At 43.2% G+C, this 18,042-nt stretch overlaps 1 protein-coding gene across 3 annotated transcripts in view; it reads left to right on the top strand.

Annotated features, from left to right (window-relative positions):
• Positions 1-18,042, top strand: part of smpd4 (sphingomyelin phosphodiesterase 4) — a 72,247-nt gene that overhangs the window by 22,634 nt on the left and 31,571 nt on the right. For 2 of the 3 annotated variants that reach the window (XM_078553780.1, XM_078553782.1), the window contains exons 7-10: positions 1,570-1,721; positions 5,244-5,376; positions 9,158-9,229; positions 17,600-17,692. In XM_078553780.1, the coding sequence (XP_078409906.1) occupies positions 1,570-1,721; positions 5,244-5,376; positions 9,158-9,229; positions 17,600-17,692 (450 nt within the window). The remainder of the gene's footprint in view (positions 1-1,569; positions 1,722-5,243; positions 5,377-9,157; positions 9,230-17,599; positions 17,693-18,042) is intronic. The other variant, XM_078553781.1, reaches the window with a different exon arrangement.

Here is an 18,042-nt window from a genome sequence, read left to right as displayed (position 1 = left end):
CAATTAAATATTCAGGAGTTGGAACTGTGCTATCCTGCGTGCCAGGGATGTCTGGAGTGGAGCTCGGAAGGAAATGCTTCCACTGTGTCAAACCTCACTCCTGCTGTTCTGCCATTAGTGGTAAATCCTAAGGCTTATTGGTGTCTTTGGCTTGAGATGTGTGCAAATTGATGGGAACGCTCAAACTTTGTTCCCCCGCCACCCCTCTCAAAGCTTCCTGTTACACACAGAATGAATGCTCCTGTCCTCTGATTTTACATTATGATTTGATGCCAGTCATGCACTTTGTTGTTCTCTCTCCATTTTACTTTAAGTCGCTAAGGTGAACATTTTTAGCAGAATTGAAAACAGCTGGGGAATCGCCTGATGTCTCAAATACCATACAAAGCAGTATTTTTGCTTCGATTCAGTCGTCTATTTTTCTTCTCCACTCGGAAAAATGTTCAGCCCTCTTCATTACCGTACTGTCAGAGTACCATTTTTCCCTTTCTTATTCCAGCTGTCCTGTGCAAATCAGCTGAAAGACTGAAGCCATTGACTTCAGAGCCCACCACAAACTCAGTTCCCTCACCACTGACTCCATCCCTTCCCCTGACCACTGAGGCTGAAGCAGCCTAAGAGCAACCTTTGATACTGTTTTACCCTGAGCTGAAATTCCGACCACACATCTTCCCTGTCACCAAGATCACTGGCTTCTATCACTAACATTGGCCGTCTCTGCCCCTGCCTCAGCCTATCTGCTGCCGAAACAATTCTTCATGCCTTGATACCTCCAGATTTGACTATTCCAATGCTCTCCAGGCAGGCCTCCCACCCACCTTGCACCTTCTGTAAACTTGAGTTTATCCAAAATTATTGCTTAACTTGTATCAAGTCTCTTTCACCCATCACTCTGTGCTCACTGATCTACATCAGCTCCCAGTCCGACACAGCCTCCATTTTTAAAATCTCTCACTCTTTTCAGATCCCTTTCTGACCTTGCACCTCCTCATCTCCATAACAATAACCATCCCGAGCGCTAAAGGCCTCTGAGATTCTCTCTGCTCTTGCAATTCTGAGTTCTTATATTAGCCCCATCATTGGTGGCCACACCTTCAGCTGACAAGGCTGCAAGGTGTGGAATTCCATCCCTAAACCTCTCCAATCCCTACTTCTCTTTTCCTTCTCTAAGATTTAACCAAGCTTTTATCATCTGTCCTAATATCCCCTTATGTAGCTTGGTGCCAAGTTTTGTTTGATATTCACTCCTGTGAAGGGCTTTGGAATGTTTACCATGTTAAAGGTGCTATATAAGTACAAATAGTTGTTAAAAGTTCTTTTTGTCTTTAGTTGCAGTGATTTAAATGACAGCAATGGATGTTTGAAAGTGAAGTTGCTGATGCAAATGTGGGCCGCAAGAATGATATTTAATTGGTTTTGCTGCCTTTAACTATTTGGAAACAGTGAGGAACAAGTGCTTCACAGAACTGTTTGGGAGATTACACGATAGAGCCTATGATAGGATTCTTTACACAGTCTGTAAGGGGTTATTCCCTGTGCTCTTCATTGTGCTCTCAACTCTTATTACAGAATTGCCCACCAGGGCAGCTCTTCAGCACCTCAGACAGTGCCTATTTTGTCATAGTGGACAGGTACCTGAATTACTTCCTCCCAATAGAAGGGAATGTGCCAGCATCACCGTTCTTGAACGCATGTGGCACTGTCTCTCCTCCGACACCAAGGTACGTCTGCTCATTTTTCTGACCTGTAATTGTGTTGGGTGTTTCTGAGACCAGGAGAATGCTAACCAGTTTTTTCTGTATTATTCAGTGTCTGCCTGTCACTAAGTGTGTAGGTTCCTTTTGGTAATTTGTAGAGGTTATACTTTTATATACCTGTTAAGCGCTGATGTTATTGAGGAGGACTTGGTTGGGGCAGGTGAATGAGCATCAGTAAAGGTAACATCAATCAAACGGTGTTGAGTGATTACCGAGTAAGGGATCCAGCGTGACATCTGAAGAGATACAGTCAGTAATAGTGAGGGGAAGGATTACTGAATGACCATTTGAGGGAGGTGAATTAAAATCTAACCGTTGTAGTGATTGAGCAGATTCACCGAGTGACAACATGAGAGGGCTCATTTTTTTAATATATTATTTTCAAGGGATGTGGGTGTTACTGGCTAGACTAGCATTTATTGCCCATCCCTAATTGCCTTTGAGAAGATAATGGTAAGCTGCCTCCTTGAACCGCTGCAGTCCCTGTGGTGTAGGTAAACCCACAGTGCTGTTTGGAAGGGAGATTCAGGATTTTGACCCAACGACAGAGTGAAGGAACGGCAAAATAGTTCCAAGTCGGAATGGTGTGCGACTTGGAGGGGATCTTGCAGGTGGTGGTGTTTCCATGCACCTTGTCCTTCTCAGTAACCTAGTGGTCACCGGTTTAGAATGTGTTGTCAAAGGAGCTTTGGTGAGTTGCTGCATCTTGTTAATAGTACACACTAGTGCTACTATGCATTGTTGGTGGAGGGAGTGAATGTTTAAGGTGGCGGATGGAGTGCCAATCAAGCGGGCTGCTTTGCCCTGAATGGTGTCAAGCTGTTGGAGCTGCACTCATCCAAGCAAGTGGAGAGTATTCCATTGTACCCCTGACTTGTGTCTTGTAGATGGTGGACAGACCTTGGTGAGTCAGGAAATGAGTTATTCGCTCAGAATTCAGTGCCTTGGACCTGCTCTGGTAACCATAGTAATTTTATGGCTAGTCCCATTCAGTTTCTGGTCAATGGTAACCCTCGGGATAGTGGGTGATTCAGCAATGATAATGCCATTGAATGTCACGGGGAAATGGTTAGACACTCTCTTGTTGGAGATGGCCATTGCCTGACACTTGTGTGGCATGAATATTACTTGTCATGTTCTAGTATGTTATGGACTTACAGTCAAAAATTTGAACACAAATGAACAGACATTTAAGATGACTTCTGAAAACTGAGAGATTATTGACATTTTCAACTCCAGACAGTCCTGAGTCTCAAGCAAATACCTGATTAAATATGGACATTCCCAGCCATCTAGGGAAGTCACATATATATCTTTAAGGATGGACCATCAAGAAAAGAACCATAGCACCTAGCTGGCTCGACTTTCTGTTCACCATGGACAAAAGAAACATTGAAACTTGGTCTGTGTTAGACAAATGTGAATTTTAAGGTGTCAAATGACAACACGGGATGTGTAATCAACCCACCACCTTCCTTTTTGGAAAAAGGACTTCGAACTTGTACAAGTCACGTGGTGAGGACGCCATTTTGCCTGTTTTTAAATTAACAGCAGGAAGCTATTTTGTAGAGACAGAGTTCCATCAGAAAATAATTGAACCAGCTGCAAGCCATCCAAGCAGCCAAGGTAATAAACAACAATACCTTCAAAATGGGAAAGGACACCCCCAACCTGTTCAAATTCACCAGAGAACCACTAACCTGGAAATTTGACAACAAGAGGCTCCATAGCTTACTGAGAATCCTCTGTTTTACATGACCTTCACTTCAACTAAAGCATCAACTCATCTAAGAAACTACAGGTCTTTCATGAAAGAGACAGACGATCATAAATTGTAATTGTATTGTTTTATCTTTATCTGTATCTAATCTTTTGTGTGTGAGCTGAGTGAGTGAGACATCACGTTTTAAATTCTGGGGCAAGTGTAATAATAAATAACCTCTTGTTTTTAAACTTTCAAAACTTTTGCTGCTGGAAATCATTTAATTGGAACAACCTCTCAGGGTAAGTAAACACACAGCCCATGCATACAAACATATTGACCATGGGCAGTAAAAAAGAACGCTCGAATTCTGCCCATGATACTTGCCACTTATTAGCCCAAGCTTGAATGTTGTCCAGGTCTTGCTATGAATGCGGACTGAGGAGTCGCAAATGGTGCTGAACATTGTGCAATCATCAGCGAACATCCCCATTTCTGACTTCATGATGGAGGGAAGGTCATTGAAGAAGCAGCTGAAGATGGTTGGGCCTAGGACGCTGCCCTGAGGAACTCCTGCAGTGATGTTCTAGGACTGAGATAATTGATCTCCAACAACCGCAGCCACCTTCCTTTGTGCAAGGTATGACTCCAACCAGTGGAGAGTTTTCCTCCTGATTCCCATTGACACCAGTTTTGCTTCTTGATGCCACACTCAGTCAAATGCTGCCTTGAAGTTGAGGACAGTCGCTTTTGCCTCTCCCCTGGAGTTCAGCTCTTTTGTTCTTGTTTGGATCAAGGCTGTAATGAGGCCAGGAGCTGAGTAGCAGCTCATTGAGCAGGTTATTGGTGTGCAAGTGCCACTTGATTGCTAAAGGCGCTTTCCATCACTTTGCTGATGAACAAGTGTAGACTGATGAGGTGGTAATTGGCTGGGTTGGATTTGTCCTGCTTTTTGTGGACAGGACATACCTGGGCAGTTTTCCCATATTGCCGGGTAGATGCCAGTGTTGTAGCAATACTGGAACAGCTTGGCTTGGGGCGCAGCAAGTTCTGCATCACTAGTCTTCAGTAGTACTTATAGAATATTGTCAGGGCACATAGCCTTTGCAGTATCTAGTGTCTTGAGCCATTTTTTGTCATGTGGAGTGAATCGACTTGGCTGAAGACTGGCATCAGGAGGAGGCTAAAACTTCTGACTGAAGACAGTTGCAAATGCTTTAGCGTTGTCTTTTGCACTGATGTGCTGGGCTCCCCCATCATTGAGGATGGGGATATTTGTGGAGCCGCCGCCTCCAGTGAATTGTTTAATTGTCCACCACCATTCATGGCTGGACGTGGCAGGACTGCAGAGCTTAAACCTGATCCGTTGGTTTTGGGATCACTTAGCTCTATCTATTACATGCTGCACATTGTAAAATATGATTCGGTGAGTATGACTATCAGACTGTTGCTTGAGTAATCCATGGGATAATTCCCAATTTTGCCACAAGCCTGCAGATGTTAGTAAGGAGGACTTTGCAGGGCACTCAGGGCTGGGTTTGCCCTTGTTGCTTCTGGTGCCAAGGTCGATGCTGAGTAACATTTATAGACATAGTCATTAACATGAGAGGTGGGGTTGCGGAGTTAGGGAGTTGGATTTACTGAAATAGGCAGTAACAGGTGGAGGGGGATATTTTACATGTTTATTTTTGAGGAGCTGTGTGCTCCTCATAATTTTTATTCCCTTTAGTACAGAAATTATTTATCTATAACTCTAATTCTATTTGCGCTTTGATTCCTGACAGAGCTCAGAATGTGCCATTCACCTCCTATGGTGGGCCCCACACTAGCCTGTTGAAGCGTCATATATCCCATCAGCCCTCAGTGAATACAGACCCAGCTGCACAGGAAATCTGGAGATCAGAAACATTGCTTCAGGTAAAAGTGAATACTGAGTTCTTTGTCACTGTTGCTGCAAAGGTTTGTTTTTCTGTGTTTCTGCCCTGGTCAGAGTAATGGATATCACTTCGGAGGCAGATAACAGTTTGTGTTTTATTTACAAATAGAGTCCGTATCAAGTCTTCACAAATCAAGCGATAGGGTTTGTTATTATTCGATCCAAAGCTGAGCTCCTGATCTCAGGTCCTCACTACTTCAATACCTTCCTATTTCCATCATCTTAGCATGTCTTTGACTCTGCATCTCTTATCCACGCCTTTGTCGTATTTGTGGCTAGACAATTCTAACCTTTGCCTGATCAGCCTCCATTCTCTGTAAACTTCAACTTTTCAAATAAACTTTTGAATAGTAACTTACACCAAGTCCCATTCACCCATCAATCTATGTTCACTGACCTACATAATCTTCATGTTTTAATCTCTTCGTGACCTCTTCCCATCACATCTCCCTATCCCAGCTCTGCAATCCTCTACCCCTGATCTTTTGTGTAGCACCCTCCTCTTATTTCAACCATTGGTGGCTGTACCATCAGGTGAATAGCTCCATCCTGGAACTCCCTTCCTCAACTGTGCCTGCTCTCTCTCCTCTTTTAAAACCCCTCTTTGGCCAAGCTTTTGGTCACCCCCCCTCCTATGCTTTGTCTCAGTAACCACTATCACAACCGTGTAAAAGGAGTTTCCTTAAAGTAGTCTGTAAGCTAAGAATTTGTAAGTGTGTATGTAGCCCCCTTTTAATTTATGAATGGTTCAATTTAAAAATGACCCAGAAGATTAACTTTATTCTTAAACAAGATAAAGGTTAGTTTATTATACAGACAACTGCTGAAAGTTACATAGGTAAAAAGTGATAAAGTTATGAACTAAAATCCAGATACAAAGAAAGATTTTTTTTAAAGTACTTAAAGATGAGATTTCAAGTTGATCTCTGCGAGATATGGCTGTGGGCCCATTATTTGAATTCCTTCTTTCCAAAGTGAAGGGCTTGAAACTTGAGGTTTGGTTTAGCAGCTGCGATGGCTTCTGTGGTTGAAGATTTGGAGTTTTCCTTTGCAGGTGGACTCAACAAGCAGAACAGGCCTTGGTAATGAGTGAAGGCTCTTGCTTTTTATGGTACTTCCCTTGGTCGCCTAATTTATTACAACGGTCCAATAGTTGTTTCTGGAAACTTTCGTTGTCTCTCCCTGTTGTTTTCAAGGTGTCTCTCTCATAATGTTCAAGATGCTTCTCCCTCTCAGCAGCTTCCAGCCTTTTCTTAGAGTATGAAACCCAAAGATGGCTGCTCCCAAATTGACAAATCATGCTTTTATTTTTGGTATTGGCCATTCAAGTAGCCTTTTTCCCATCTGGGTTATTTGTTTAGCTTTCCACTGAGATCCTTTTCAGTTAATTGTCTGTCTTCTAAAAGAAGACCAGCAAGTGGAAGAATCTCATTTACACTGGTGGAACACTCATTGAATTTCAAAAATATCTTTTGTGATCCTTTTTGAGATAAGCAGTCGGGTAAGGTTTTGAAACAATGCAGAAAGGTGCCAAGTTGTCTGTCCATGCATCCCTTTTCTGAATAAAGGCTTTTTTTTAAAGCTTTATTTTAGCAAACGTACTTTTCAAGCATAAAAGCAAAATACTGCGGATGCTGGAAACCTGAAACAAAAACAGAAAATGCTGGAAAAAGTCAGGTCCAGCAGCATCTGTGGAGAGAGGAAGAGTTAACATTTCGAGTCCGTATGACCCTACTTAAAATCTATATCATCATAGCTACTCATTGTGCAGCTGTTGGGTTATCTCCTTGGGTCCAGTTGTTGAAGAGGGCCTTCTTCTGCACTGGAGTGACATCTTTCCCACACCATCAGCCTGAAGCTTCTCCTGAGTTTGTCAAGTTGGTGCAGTGTTAAGAGCAGTCCATCAGCAGCAGGGCTAAAACTGGCCAAAATCATTCACACTGACCTCTTTCCGCAAGGCCGCAGAGGAGTCTGACATCATGGTGTTCCAGGTTGAAATTAAAACCAGGTCCCAAGTGTTCCTCATTTCACTGAAACGTTGATAAAGCACAGAAGGAAGGTATTTGGCCCATGGTACCGGCTCTTTGAAGGAGCTATCTAATTAGTTGCATGTCCCTCTTTCCCTATAACCATGCAAATTTTCCTATCTCAAATACCATAACTAGTTGTGGAAAAGTCAATCCTGTGATTTTTGGCTTAAAAAAGTGATATCTTTTCAAATACCTCATAAACCATAGCTTTCTGGGATCAAAGCCCAAATATTTCAGAACCAAAATATAATCTGGAGATGTTAATGATTTGATTTAATTGTAAATGTATAAATACTGGTAAATAAATCCTTAAAATATTTCTACATTAAAGTTTTTTGTTTTTATTTAAACTGATAAAGTGATCAGTTTATGAATGACAGGATGTGGTGTGATGGTTACTTACCAGTAATTTAATATGAACTCTGTACTATTGTTGGTTTTTACATAATCCGTTGCAGCTGTCTCTTTTTGTACTTCATTCGGGCCCAAGTCAACCGCTCAAGTTTACCCGTGTGAAGGTTGACCCCATGACTTCTGACCTAAAAAAATTGGTCTAAAATGTAACTTTCGCATGAGTATATGAGGTATTTATCCAATTCCTTTTTGAAAATTGTTATTGAATCTGCGTTTCCGCCCCCCCCCCCCCTCCTTTCAGACAGTATGCTCCAGATCATCATAACTCATTGCATTTTACATTTTGGCATCTTGTTGCTTCTGGTTCTTCTGCCAATCAGCTTAAATCTGTCCTCTGGTTACTAATCCTTCTCCTGGAAACAGTTTATCCTTATTTAATTTATCAAAACCCTTCATGATTATGAACACATCTATTAAATCTTCCTATAATCTCTTCTGTAAGGACAATAATCTCAGATTCTTTAGTCTCATGATGTAGATGAAATCTTTTATTCCTTTTACCATTCTTGTAAATCTCCTCTGCTCCCTCTCTGAGACCTTCAAATCTTTCCTAAAGTGCTGTGCCCAGGATTAGGCATACTGCACCACCTGCAGCCTAACCAATATTTTATAAAGGTCCATGATAAATCATTTGCTTTTGTACTCTTTCCTTAATTTAGTTATTTGGTGGTACAGAACTTGAGTATTGCTGGAAAAAAAATGCTGTCAAAGTTTTTCATCTTGCACTCATCAGACAGGATCACAAAAATACCAAATCTGAAAGGGAGCAACAATTTATACTGCATGAGAAAATCCAAACAGCCAACCTTGTATCTAAGGAGACTGGAAAATTGTGGCCAAAGCCTCTGCAGTTTCCACCTTTTATTTCCCTCAGCAACTGAGGTTGCAATTCATCCAGACCGAGTGTCTTTCCTATCTTGAGGACTGCCAACCTTTTAATCACCTCCTGTTTATTTACTTATGAGGCAGAAATTATTGGTCATGTGTGAGCTGGAGTTTGACACAGGGCTGTCCATGCCCTGTGTCCCACACCTTTATACAGCCTTGTTGAATAGAATATTCATATATGCTGGGGAAGTGGGAACAGAGGCAGTTGCATTTAAACTGTTAAAAACCTATTTAAAACTAAAATCAGGAAGTGAAATATGTTTAGAATAACCTGCCAGATGGATTAGTCAAGGCAGAAACATGGGCTTTTAAAATGCACTTGGATGGGAGAGTTGAGGTAGAAGAAGGATAAATTTAGGAGTGAGAGTTGGTACAGGAGGGATGGTCTAAATGATTTTTGCCATTAACTTTCCTTATTATTTCTTCACAGATTTTTGTTGAAATGTGGCTTCACCATTATTCACTGGAATTGTATCAAAAGATGCAGTCTCCTCATGTCAAGGTATCTGCATTCACTTATTTCTATCTCTGCTTTTTAGGTATTAAATTGGGCTAACTGCTTTATCACTTGTCTCTGGTGCTCTCTGCAGGCTCCAATGGGCTACAGTTGTACAATTAAAAGCAGTTTACTAATCTGGATTTAACCTTCGAATACCTGATTTTTAATCTGCTTCTCTGCTGCTCTATTGAAACAGATTTGTTTCGGGCTCTAAAGGGGTGCTCCATTTCTGATTACTGACCACTATGGGAATAGACAAAGGTTCACGTTGGTTTACTGTAGAAGTTGATGGTTTTAATTCATTCATGCAGTGTGAGCATCGCTAGCAAGGCAAGCTACTTCCCATCCTTTTATCACCTTTGAGAAGGAGGTGGTGAGCCACCTTCTTGAACCACTGCTGTTCATGTTGTGTAGGTGCACCACAGTGCTGTTGGGAAGGGTTTGATGCAGCAATGATAAAGGAACGGCAATGTAGTTAAGAACATCGGATGGCAAGTGGCTTGCAGGAGAACTTGCAGGCGGTGGTGTTCCCATGCATCTGCTGCCCTTCTTCTAGGTAATAGAGGTTGCAGGTTTCGAAGGCGCTTTGGTGAGTTGCTGCAGTGCATCTTATAGATGGTACGCTGCTGTCACTCTTTGGTGGTGGAGGGAGTGGGCTTTTAAGGTAGTGGATGGGGTGGCGATCAAGCAGTCAGCATTGTCCTGGTTGATGTCAAGGTTTTTGGTTGTTGGAGTTCCACTCATCCAGGCAAATGGTGAATGTTCCATCACGCACTTGCTTTGTGGTGGACAGACTTTGTGGAGACGGGAGGTAAGCTACTTGCCACAGAATTCCTAGTCTCTGACCTTTTAACCACAGTATATAGCTGGTCCATTTCAGTTTCTGGTTAAAACCCCCACGATGCTGACATTTGGCAGGGGAGGGGTGGTGGGTGTCCAGCAAAGGTAATGCTGTTGAAGAATGTCAAGGGGAGATGATTAGATTCTGCCCTGTTGTAGATGGTCATTTCCCAATACTGGTTTGGTGCGAATGTTATTTGCCACTTATTGGCCCTAGCCAGAACGTTGTCTAGGTTTTGTCATGTACAGGCACAGGCTGCTTCATTATCTGAGGAATTGCAAATGGCACTGAATACTGTGCAATCATCAATGAACATCCACACTGCTAACCTTATGGAGGGAAGGTCATTGACACATTTGAAGATGGTTTGACCTGGGACACTACCCTGATGAACTCCTGCAGTGATGTTCTGGGCCTGGGATCAGTGCTGGAGCCTCCTTTTTACAACTTATATAAGGTTTAAGTGAGTGGGCAAAGACCTGGCAAATGGAGTATCATGTGGACAAATGTGAAATTGTTCATTTTGGCAGGAAGAATAAAAAAGCTTATTACCTAAATGTTGAGAGATTGCAGAGCTGAGTCAGGGATTTAGGTGTCTTAGTGCATGAATCACAAAAGGTTAGTATGCAGGTACAGCAGGTAATTAAGAAAGCTAATAGAATGATCATTTATTGTGAGGGGAATTGAATACAAAATTAGGGAGGTGGTGCTTCTGTTGTACAGGGCAATTGGTGAGACCACATCTGGAGTATTGTGTACAGTGCTGGTCTCCTTATTTAAAGAAAGCTGTAAATGCATTAGGAGCAGTTCAGAGAAGGTTTACTAGACTAATACCAGGAATGGGCGGGTTGTCTTATGAGGAAAGGCTGGATAGGTTAGGCTTGCATCCACTGGAATTTAGAAGAGTAAGGGGTGACTTAATTGAAACCTTTAAGATCCTGAGGGGTCTTGACAGGGTGGATGTGGAGAGGATGTTTCCTCTTGTGGAAGAATCTACAACTAGGGGCCACTGCTTAAAAATAGGGGGTCGCTTGTTTAAGACAGAGATGAGAAATTTTTTCTGAGGGTTGAGTCTTTTGAACACTCTTCCTCAAAAGGCGGTGGAAGCAGAGTCTTTGTTTTTAAGGCAAAGGTTGATAGATTCTTGATTAACAAGGGGGTGAAAGGTTATTGAGGGTAGGCAGGAATGTGGGGTTGAGGTTACATTCAGGTCAGCCACAATTTCATTGAATGGCGGAGCAGCCTTTAGGGGCCGAGTGGCCTACTCCTCATTCGTATGTTCGTATGAATAACTCACCTCCTGACTCCCAAAGCCTGCCCACTATCTATAAGGCACAAGTCAGGAGTGTGGTGGAATGCTCTCCACTTGCCTGGATGAGTGCGGCTCCTACAACACTTGAGAAGCTCAACACCATCCAGGACTAAATAGCCTGCTTCATTGGCACCCCATTCGCTGCCACCTTCAACATCCACTCCACCACTGACGTACAGTGGCAGCAGTGTGTACCATCCTTTGACAACACCTTAGAAACCCATGACCTCTGTCACCTAGAAGAACAAGGACAGCAGATGCTTGGGAACCCCACCATCTGCAAGTTCTCCTCCAAGCCATATACCATTCTGACTTGGAACTTTACCACCATTCCTTCACTGTCACTGGGTCAAAATCCTGGAACTCCTTCCCCAACAGCATTGTGAGTATACATATATGGACTGAAATGGTTCAAGAAAGAGGACAGTAAGGAATAATCAACAAATACTGAACTTATCAGCAACCGTCACATCCCATGAAAGAATAAAACAACAAAAGCCTTTCGGTCCCAGTCTGGCTTATAAATTGAGCATTCTCTTCATTAAAATAGAGTTTGTGTTTCTTTTAGGACCCATTTCAGGAAAGCAGGCAGCTATTCAAAATAATCTGTTCTGATGAAAGATCATCGACCATTAACGCTGTTTCTCTCCACAGATGCTGCCTGACCTGCTGAGCATTCCAGCATTTATTGTTTTTATTTCAGATTTCCAGTTTCCATCATAGTTTGCTTTTATATCCCTATAAAGCACCTGATCTCCACCTGGTGACTGCTTGTAGCATTATGATTTGAAATCATGTGCTCATTGTGTGAGAGAATCGCGGGTATGTCTTAACACTCCATTGCTCCTTGGGGCAATCTGTAAGTTCAGTATTGTTGGTAAGTTCAGTATTTGTTGATCATTCCTTACTGTCCTCTTTCTTGAACCACCATCCCCAGTGCTGCCCTTAAGCAGAGACATTGCTTGGGATTATGACCCTAGGTAAAATGCTGATGAAACTTAGTTCCATCGGTTTCTTTTTAAAACTTGTGCTTCAATTTGTGGACCAGAGCTCCCTATAACACTCATGCTGTTCTGTGACTTTATGCTTTTCATGGGTTGAGAGTGTCGCTGGCTAGGCCAGCATTTTTGTAGCCCATCCCTAATTGCTTTTGAGAAGATGGTGGTGAGCTGCCTTCTTGAACCGCTTGCATGTGGTGTAGATACACCCACGCTGCAGTTAGGAAGGTAGTTCCGGGGTTCTGACCCAGCAACAGTGAAGGAAAGATGATATATTTCCAAGTCAGGATGGAGTTTGGCTTGGAGGGGAACTTGCAGTTGGTGGCGTTCCCATGCATCTGCTACCCTTGTCCTTGTAAGTGGTAGAGGTTGTGGGTTTGGAAGGTGCTGTTGAATGAGTCTTGATGAATTGTTGCAGTGCATCTTGTAGATGGTACACACTGTAGCACCAGTGGTGGATGGACTGTTGAAGGTGGTGGAAGGGCTGCCAATAAAGTGGATGGTGTCGAGCTTCTTGAGTGTTGGAGCTGCACTCATCCAGGCAAGTGGAGAGTATCCCAACACACTCCTGACTTGTGCTTTGTAGATGATGGACAGGCTTTGGGGAGTCAGGAGGTGAGTTACTCGCTGCAGGATTCCTAGCCTTTTGACCTACTCTTGTAGCCACAGTATTTATATGGCTAATCCAGTTCAGTTTCTGCTCAATGATAACCCCCAGGATGTTGATAGCGGAGGATTCAGTGATGGAAATGCCATTGAATGACATGGGGAGATGGTTAAATTCTCTCCTGTTGGAGATGGTCAGTGCCCAGCACTTGTGTGGCATGAATGTTACTTGCCACTTATCAGCCCAAGCCTGATTGTTGTCCCAGTCTTGCTGCATTTGGACATGGACTGTTTTAGTATCTGAGGTGTCGCAAATGGTGCTAAACATTGTGCAATCATCAGTGAATATCCCCACCCCTGACATTATGATGGAGGGAAGGCCATTGATGAAGCAGCTAAAGATGGTTGGACCTAGGACATTACCCTGAGGAACTTCAGTGATGTCTTGGGACTGAGATGATTGACCTGCAACAACTACAGCCATGTTCCTTTGTGCTAGGTATTGTCCAACTAATGGAGAGTTTTCCCCCCGATTGCCTTTGACTCCAGTTTTGCTCGGGCTCTTTGATGCTACATTCGGTCAAATTGTGCCTTGATGTCGAGGGCAATGACCTCACCTTCATCTGGAGTTCAACTCTTTTGTCCATGTTTGGACGAAGACTGTAATGAGGTCAGGAGCTGAGTGGCCCTGCTGGAACCAAAACTGAGCGTCAGTGAGCAGGTTATTGTTGTGTAAGTGCCATTTGATAGCACTGTCGATGACCCCTTCCATCATTTGCTGATGGGGCAGTAATTGACGGGGTTGGATTCGTCCTGCTTTTTGTGGACAGGACCTATCTGGGGAATTTTCTACATTGCTGGGTAGATGCTGCGTCCTTAGCAAAGCTGTTCCAGTACAGCTAAAAAACTGTTAAGTTCTGGAGCGCAAGTCTTCAGTACTATTGCTGGAGTGTTGTTGGTGCGCATGGCCTTTGCAGGATCCAGTGCCTTCAGTTTCTTGATATCATGTGGAGTGAATCGAATTGGCTGAAGACTGGCATCTGTGATGCTGGGGACTTCCGGAGGATGCAGAGATGGATCATCCACTCGGCACTTCTGGCTGAAGATTGCTGCAAATGCTTCAGCCTTATCTTTTGCATTGATGTGCTGGGCTCCCCCATCATTGAGGATGGGGATATTTGTGGAGCTGCCTCCTCCGGTGATTTGTTTAATTGTCCACCACCATTCATGACTGGATGTGGCAGGACTGCAGAGTTTAGATCTGATCCATTGGTTGAGGGATTGCTTAGCTCTGTCTATCACTTGCTGCCTTCACTCATTGGCATGCAAGTAGTCCTGTGTAGCTTCATTGAGTTGACACATTTTTAGGTGTGCCTGGAGCTGCTCCTGACATGCCCTCCTGCACTCTTCGTTGAGCCAGGGTTGATGGTAATGGTAGAGTGGGGAATTTGCTGGGCCATGAGGTTACAGATTTTGGTTTTATATAATTCTCCTGCTGATGATGGCCCACAATGCCACAAGGATGCCCAGCTTTCAGTTGCCAGATCTGTTCGAAATCTATACCATTAGCATGACCGTAGTGCCATACAACACAATGGTAGGTATCCTCAATGTGAAGGGGAGATCTCGTCTCCACGAGAACTGGGTGGTGGTCACTCCTACCAATACTGTCATAGTTGCATCTGCGACAGGCAGATTGGTGAAGATGAGGTCGAGTAGGTTTTTCGCTCTTGTTGGTTCCCTCAACACCTGTTGTAAATCCAGTCTAGCAGCTATGTCCTTTAGAACTCGGCCAGCTCGGCCATGTAATGATGCTACTGAGCCACTCTTGGGGATGGACATTGAAGTCCCCCACCCAGAGTACATACGATGTGCTTTCTACCTTCAGTGCTTCCTCCAAGTGGTGTTCAACATGGAGGAGTACTGATTGGTCAACTGAAGGCGGCGGGGGGAGGGCCTGTAATCAGTCGGAGGTTTCCTTGCCCATGTTGACCTGATGCCATGAGACTTCATTGGGTCCAGAGTCTGTGTTGAGGACTCCTGGGGCAACTCCCTCCTGACTGTATACCACTGTGCCACCACCTTTGGTGGGTCTGTTCTATCGGTGGGACAGGACATGCCCACAGATGGTGATGGTAGTGTCTGGCACACATTCATACTCTCTGAATCATACTTTACAGACATTATCAGGCTGTTGCTTGACTGGTCTGTGGGTCAGCCCTGCCAATTTTGGCACAAGACCCTGGATGTTAGTAAAGAGGACTTTGCCGTTGTCGTTTCCTGTGCCTCAGTCAATGTTGGGTGATCCGTCCGGTTTCATTCCTTTTGGTAGACTTTGTAGTGTTTGATACCACTGAGTGGCTTGTTGGGTCATTTCAGAGGGCATTTAAGAGTCTATCACATTGCTGTGGGTCTGGAGTCCAGGTAAGGAGGGCAGATTTCCTTCCCTAAAGGACATTAGTAAACCAAATAGGTTTTTACAGCAATGGTTTCATGGTCACTATTACCAAAACTAGCATTTTATTTGTTGGCTAAATTTAAATTCCACCAGTTGCCGTTGGCTAATGCACTGGGGACACATGAATTACTATTCTGATGACATTACCACTAAGCCACCAGCTCCCAGTATAGTTATTGTATTGGGTGGAGTTTTTGAACCTGAGGTGACCAGGTAGTTTGACCACACTTTAGAGCTCTGCTTCAGCTTTGCATGTCATGTTGATGCTTTGGGTGCATGTACGTTATGCCTCTACATTATTTTCTTTTTTTTTCCCTCCTCATCATCTTCATGGTCTCCGTTCTGATTCTGGCTGTCTTGTGCATTCATGGCATTGCAAGCCAGGGCCGCAGGTATTCACTTTATTAGACTAACTAACCAGTGTTAACTCTTTGAAGAAGAAGGACCCCCTCGGTTTTGAACAGAAGCCTATTGACTGCTGCTGTTTTACCATGATCTCTGCCTCTCTTCCAAGTTGCACATGCGATTTCAATTTGCCAACAACCTTGCCTCCTTGATGGGTTGAGATGCCAGCTTGGCAGGCCTGTGTTCAGCAATATCCAGCTGATCCACTATAGAGCACACCAGTGCACTAATTACTGGGCACTAAAATGGTAAAATGTTTAGTTTTTCATGTATAGGGCAAAAATGAGGTGTGCGTTTCGAAAGCTGAGCGTCCTTCAGAACTCAAAAGGGTTAACTTAATATAACCTATTTCAGTGTTGTGACTGGGTTTATTTAATATGTCCAGTTGAACTGAAAACATGCACATGAAAATTTCACAAACCCAATGCTATAATGTACTGAAAACCCAATGACAACGCGACTGCTTGCTTTAATCACTCCTGGGCAGCCTCTGACTTTGGTACCTTGCCTACACATGTAAATTTATGAGTTGGTAGGAAATTGATCATGTTCATGTAGTGTACTATCTCGTTGTGTTTGATAATTGTAGTCAGAAATGGTTTATCCCCTTAACTGCCATCCAATAGTCATTCAGTGCTGACAGAATTCCCAAAAGCACCTGTCCCAACTTCTGGAAATGGAAAGCTGGAGACTATGCAGAAAAACTCTAAAATGTTTCTCTTCGGGTTCCTCAAGGTGAGGATGTCCGTGCTAGAGAATGGAACACTTTATTTTGAGGCACCCTTTGTCAATATCAAACACTCCCAGGGCAGGTACTGCCTGGGTTAGACACTGAGTAAAGCTCCATTTACACTGTCCAGCAAGTCATTAGATTCAGATTATACACAGACGCAAACACACTTTGACTACAAGCAACGATTTCAATTTGACCTGAGGCTCGTCAGTGAGATCTGTGGGATGCCCCATTACCAGTACCAGGATCTCCGTGCACGGCAAGGCACTGACATTTGCAAATGAACCACAGGGTTAGGCATGGCTATAAAACTGTTCATGAAACACCCTGAACAAAGAAGACTGCAGATTTTTGGCAAGGAATATCTTTTGGTGATAAATTTAAAACTATAAAGTGCAATCCTTCAACACTTCAGGATAATGTTACTCTGTATCTAATCTGTGCTGTACCTGCCCTGGGAATGTTTGATATGCAGAGGAACTTCGTTGGGAGAACTTGATGTTGGCACTGATTCCAGTTCATGTAGAAGAAGCAGTTGGTCTCAGAGCAGTAATTAATTTTACTAAAGCTCCATCTTGAGTCTAAATGAATCTTCTCACTTTTAAGCCCATATCATTACAGTGATTTGCAGTTGTTTGATAATCGGACATCATCTGAGTCGGCTAACTGTGGCCTTCAATCATCTGGTTCTTGATACGATGATCGATTTCTCCAATTCCATTATGATTCAATAGCTGTAATGTTGTAAAAATCATTAATATTTTTAATCCGGCAATCTTATTCAATGGTGCTTTTGTGGCATGCCTTCACAAAACTTCTTTTTAGAAGCTGGAGTTTGGCAGTAAAGGGGTTAACTATGTGCATTTCTGTGTATATTGAATGTGGCTAGTGATGAATGTTTAAAAGTCAATTTTCTGTGTTTATAATTTTTTTTTCTCTCTCTCTCTCTCTCTCTCTCTCTCTCTCTGGATTAATGCTTTCCCTCTTTGTGTTGTCTTGTTCTCGGATGCTAACCCTCAGTTGGAGGTGCTACAGTACCGCCTCGGTATCTGCAGTACTCAGTACAGCACTGCATCGCCACTGCCTGGCCATGGCACCTTCCACACTTACCAAGTACCTTTTTATTTTCATTTTTGGCATCTCTGTTTAATCTTGTCAGCCACATGGTAAAACTCAGAATTTGTGGTAACTGGATAGTATAAATCAGTGACTATTCTGGTGCCAGTGATTTAAATTTTCTGCTTGGTTAAGGTAAACTAGTTGCCCTATGATGAAATTCTTAACTGAAAGTGTACATACACTGGTAATGTGAATACTGTATATACAAACCAGGCGGTTGACTGTGGATGGGCCTAGGACACTGGGAAACAAGAACAGTTAACCAAGCTACAGTTATTGCTCAATTTGTGCCACAGTATGAAATCCAAGAATTTGGTCACTGCAGAACTGGAGATTGAAGACTA

The sequence above is a fragment of the Cetorhinus maximus genome, chromosome 12 (assembly GCF_964194155.1).
Source record: "Cetorhinus maximus chromosome 12, sCetMax3.hap1.1, whole genome shotgun sequence".
Classification (NCBI taxonomy): domain Eukaryota; kingdom Metazoa; phylum Chordata; class Chondrichthyes; order Lamniformes; family Cetorhinidae; genus Cetorhinus; species Cetorhinus maximus.
Note: the sequence above shows the minus strand (reverse complement) of the source record. Positions and strands in the feature narration are given on the sequence as shown.